Source organism: Humulus lupulus, chromosome X (genome assembly GCF_963169125.1).
Source record: "Humulus lupulus chromosome X, drHumLupu1.1, whole genome shotgun sequence".
NCBI classification, from domain to species: Eukaryota; Viridiplantae; Streptophyta; class Magnoliopsida; order Rosales; family Cannabaceae; genus Humulus; species Humulus lupulus.
The window spans coordinates 209018865-209024411 of NC_084802.1; the positions used below are offsets into that span (position 1 = coordinate 209018865).

Here is a 5547-nt window from a genome sequence, read left to right on the forward strand (position 1 = left end):
AAATATAAAACCATGCATGTGAAAAAAATGAATAAAATAATTTATATTTTTTTATAAAAAAATTTCCCACATTTTCTGATAGAATAATTTTCGTCAGTTCTTTTTTCTTTTTCCCTCCTAAAATCCATTCCACAAACATGCCCTTAAAAAAAGTTAAAGGTCAGAGTTATGACCATGACAAATGGACTAATAAAATTGGTCCACGTGGAAAGTCATTATACATCTCGGCGTAGCAATTAAATAGGAAAGGAATGTTATGGGACCGTGAGACATACATACATGGTAATGGTAGCTAGCTGTTAACTTGTTACTCACTATTAGCTTGATCCAGCTGGCCAACCAGTCTTATTCTTCACCTTCTTATTATTATTATTATATGAATGAGTTGGCTACCTCTTCACAACCTCACGAGTTTTCTATGTCTCACTAAATAGCACGATAGTTCCATTAATAAACTTTTCAAATTACTCTACAATAAAAATGATTTCGATTGTATTAAATTGTCATTAATTTTAATGACAATGAGGGGAGGATTTTAATTTACAATGTAGCAGCTAATTTTTTTTCTTTCTAAATTTTAATTTAAAAAGAATTTAAATGTTAATAATTTAAAGAATGCATTTTCTAAATATCCCTAATGTATAAAATAGAAACTTGGTAATTTGACAAGATCAAGCTCAAATTTTAATAATAGATAAGCCTTTTTTTTAATAAAATAAAAAAATGAGAGTTTTTTTTATGCACTCTATTTTTGGGTGTACAAGTGTATCATGCAGTATCTTTAGTATGTGGATAATTATAACATTGTAGATAATTATAATTATTTATTTGTCAAAAAAAAAATAGACGGATAGACAAAAATAAACAAATTTATTTAAGAGATTGTTTCATTGCTTGCGTCATTATTGACAAATTAAAAATATTTGCAAAATCAAATATTTAAAAATTAAAAAAATAATAATAATAATAAGTATACAGTGAGCGTAATTATGTCACGTGCTAAGGTACCTCGGATACCCACGGCCTGAGATAAGCCAGCCATTGCCATAAGAGAAGTGCCAGTTGGGTCATTGAGTCCGCGCTTCCCTATGACAAAACACATTTTTATTACCCTCCAGCCTGTTATCGCAACGTCTATCTCCCTTCTTTTACCTACACTACCCCTTCCATCACGAGCCATTGTACTTCTACACCGAGGGTATTTTAGTCAATCCGTCTTTTGCATTCTGTAGTGAAGCTGTATTGCTTTTTTGTTTCCTAGTGGACGAAGAAGAACGTTAGAAAAATGAAAAGAGAGTCTGTTCTCACGCCCCATTCCTTTTAAATTTTAACGCGAAAAACGCTTGCGCGTGGTAAACAAACGCGTTAGAAGAAAGTGGATTAAAATTTGGGGTTTTGAAATAAAGAGACGCGCTTGGGAATTGGGGGTGAGAGTGAGTAAGTAAGTACCGTTGGATTGCCTTTCTTGCTGGCAAAGTCGAAAACTCGTAAATGGCAAAATCACATAAAGACACTAAAATCACTGCCCTTTCATTTCACGCCACCTTCCCACATACACTTCCCTTCCTCACCTTTTTTATTTATTAATTATTTTTTTTAATATCAATACTTTTCAGCTATATAAATACCATCTCACACATCCTCATATATTCATTCCAATCCAAAACACTCACTAAATATCTCCCTTCTTCTATAAGCTCAAAGAAAAAAAGAGTTTTTAAAAGAAAAAATGGCTTCTTTTCTTTCTACCCAAAGCTTTCTAAAGCTAGTTTTTCTTATCTCAATGTGCCAAATCTGTTTGGCTAGTAGGAAACTGAGTGAATTAGTTCAAGACCAACCTCAGCTCTTGAAATACCATAATGGGCCTCTTCTTTCAGGCAAAATCTCTATCAATCTAATCTGGTATGGAAAATTCAAGCCTTCCCAAAGAGCCATTGTCTCTGATTTCATTACCTCTATGGAGTCTTCCTCTTCTGCTCTTTCTCATGAGAGCCAGCCATCTGTTGCCACGTGGTGGAAACTCACTGAGAAGTACTACCATCTTACCTCCCAGAAACGACACCGTTCTTCTTCCCTCTCCCTACCTTTGGGGAAACAAATCCTCGACGACAGTTACTCTCTTGGAAAGTCTCTCACCAACAAACAGATAGTTCAGTTGGCCTCCAAGGGTGACCACAGCAACGCCATTAACGTGGTATTGACCTCTTCTGATGTCACCGTCGAAGGGTTCTGTATGAGCAAGTGTGGGACTCATGGCTCGTCCTCTGTTATGGGTCCAAAGAGTGGTCATGTCAAGGGAAAGAACTCAAAGTTCGCTTACATCTGGGTAGGAAACTCCGAGACCCAATGCCCAGGTCAATGCGCCTGGCCATTCCACCAGCCTATTTACGGTCCCCAAGCTCCGTCCTTGGTTGCGCCAAACAACGATGTGGGGTTAGACGGGATGATCATCAACTTGGCGAGTCTTTTGGCTGGAACAGTGACCAACCCCTTCGGTAATGGCTACTTCCAGGGCCCAGCGGAAGCGCCACTCGAGGCTGCATCGGCTTGCCCTGGTGTGTACGCCAAAGGAGCCTACCCTGGTTATGCTGGGGACTTGCTTGTCGACCCAACTACTGGAGCTAGCTACAATGCGCATGGCTCCAATGGAAGAAAGTACTTGGTTCCGGCTTTGTATGATCCTTCTACCTCTTCTTGCTCGACTTTGGTTTGATGAGTAGTAGTTCTGCTAGTAGAATTTGTACACGCAATATGTAGGCTAGAGTAGAGAAATTCATTGATTTTTTCTTTTCTTTTCTTTTTTTCTTTTCTTTCTTTGTTCTGATTATGCGGATTATAATAAAATTTTAAGCAAATTACGTTGGTTTGCTTACTTAATTAAACGAGTGCCTTCTATTTTGAAAATTAAAGTTCCAATCTTGATTGCAAAAATGGCATTTTTTGCTCATGAAATTGCTGTGTACGACCTCGTGGAGCTCACTGAGAATCGTAGAGATAAATCAAATTTACTTTAGCCTAACTAACTTCTATATTAATTAATTAGTTTAGACATAAATTAAAGCACTAAAATTAGAAAGATAATCTTAATTCAGTAGCATTAAATACGCCTTCCTACTTGAGTAAAGAGGATTTATCATAAAGAAAAAATAGCTTATTTTTCCTTCTAAAATGGAAAAAAAGGATATGCTGTTCTCAACTTTTTTAGAAAAAAAACGACTAGTTTACGAAACGACCTCATATAAGAAAACGACAATATTATAAATGCTCAAAGATCAGCAACTTATGTACGAGGCTATTCGTTTCTTGAGATACTTCCAGAACGACAATCTACTAAACGACATCACTGGACCAGCGACGATAGCGGAAAAGACAAAGCATAGTTAAACGACAAGCACATGAATAATATACGTATTATTATAACTCGTTAAATTAATGCCATAATTTGTGACAAGTTGTTTGCACACCAAAAAAAAGAATTATTGAAATGATGAGCACAACAATAACAGATGGAGAATTAGCCTTTTCCTTTATATAAATATCATAGAAGAGTTCAACTAGAGATGTTAAAACGAATCACTTGAAACACATGGATAACGTATGGGAGAAGATGTAATTAAGCATGCTAAATATAATTTATAATCAAAATCAAATATAGGGAATTTAGTTTGTTCTCTCAATTTTAGTTATTACCACACTTAATCCTCCATTTTAATTTTATTTAATAATAACACATTAAAATTAACTATGTGTTGGATTTTATTTAATATGAATGTTTATTATTTGATATAATTTTTTTAATGGCATTATTTAATATAATTGTATATATATAAAAATGGGCCCATCAATTTCAACTAAATATTAAACTTAATCCCATATTTTTATAATATTCTAATGATATATTTTTTCTTTTAACAAAATCAAGCGTATGGTTAATTTTGTTTTTTATAGATTTTGTAAAATAAAATATATTTTCTAAAACATGAGGTTAAGTATGATATTTTATTAAAATAAAAAAGACCAAAATATATTTTTTATTTATTTATATTAAGTAATTTAACAAAGAGTTTGACCAAAATTCAGTGTATGGTTATTTTAAGTAGAATGTGTAAAACAAATTATTATTTAAATTTGATAAAACGTATGATATTTAGTTAAAACCAAGGACTTGAATTAAAATATGAATATGCAACTTTACCTATGTGTATGGTTAAATATCATTTGTTATTTCTGTGGTTTATATAATGTCATGTATTTTTTAATTTTATCAGTTAGTGCAAAATATCTCATTGATTTGTATCAAAATTGGTTTTAATATAGAATTAGTACTAGAGGTGGCAATTTGGGTCACGACACGATGACACAACACGACATGACACGATTAAGGTAAACATGAACACGACACGTTTAATAATCGTGTCGTGTTCGTGTTGACCCGTTTAATAATCGTGTCGTGTCATAATCGTCTCAAACACGATAACACGAATAATTTACATAGATTTTATGATTTTTTTTCATATAGTTATGATTAATCGTGTCATAACCGTATTATCGTGTTCGTGTCGTGTTGACCCGTTTAATAATTGTGTCGTGTTCGTGTTCGTATTTTTTTACATGTTTAATAATCGTGTCGTATTCGTGTTTACCTAATCGTGTTGTCGTGTCATAATCGTGTCGACACGAATCTGACACGTTTACATGAATTGCCAGCCCTAATTAGTACCCTCCATTTTTTTGAACAGTTAGTACCAGAGGTGCTCAGGATCTAAACAAATTTAATTATATTGAATCAATCCAATTACAATTGGATTGGATTTGATCGGTTGTTGGATGATACTCTTAAAATACAATTAGGAATCGATCAAATCCAACATTTATTATAAATATATATATTATATTAAATATAAATATATTTAATTATGTTAGTTTATATTGATTCTCATTTAGTAAATGTTATTATTGTTGTTGTTTTGATGCTAAGTTAGCACTTTGGAGATATTTATGTTGTTGTTTTCATGATATATTAGTACTTTAGTTATTGGTTTGAACCTTATTAGTTTTAAATTTTAATGGTTGTGTTATAAATTTAATATTTCAGTTGTAAATGCATCATGTTAAGGACTTAATATGATAATTTTAATGTCTTAATGTAATATTATTACTAAATATCGTTAAATTTTTGTATGATTTTGTTTTTTATAATATTTTTATTTGTTAATCTTTTTAATATCAAAATTCAAGTTAAGGGATAAAAAAATTGATTAAAGAAAACGATCAAATCCAATTATAATTGGATTGGATTTTGAAGCCGAATTGAATTGGATTGGATGCTCATTTCCAACATAACATTTACTTTGATTGGATTGGTTAGAGACAAAATATTTGAATCAGATTAGATTGAAAGAGAGCACCCTTAGTTATTATTAATGTAAATTATTTTATATTATATTTTATAAGAAAAAAATCTATAAAATATTATTTCACAAAATTGAAATAAATGCATTGGAAAACACAAAAAAAATATATTATTATTTCATAACATTTAAATTA

The 5547-nt window shown here is 31.9% G+C and overlaps 1 protein-coding gene across 1 annotated transcript; it reads left to right on the forward strand.

Annotated features, from left to right (window-relative positions):
• The first annotated feature begins 1653 nt into the window (after positions 1 to 1653).
• LOC133803133 (protein PHOSPHATE-INDUCED 1-like) lies at positions 1654 to 2882 on the forward strand. The gene has a single exon (XM_062241091.1). The coding sequence runs from the start codon at positions 1730 to 1732 to the stop codon at positions 2711 to 2713; it is 984 nt and encodes a 327-aa protein (XP_062097075.1). The 5' UTR covers positions 1654 to 1729; the 3' UTR covers positions 2714 to 2882.
• Positions 2883 to 5547: the final 2665 nt, after the last annotated feature.

Excerpts from the sequence above, each read along its gene's own strand:
- LOC133803133 (XM_062241091.1), top strand. The coding sequence starts at position 1,730 with ATGGCTTCTTTTCTTTCTACCCAAAGCTTTCTAAAGCTAGTTTTTCTT.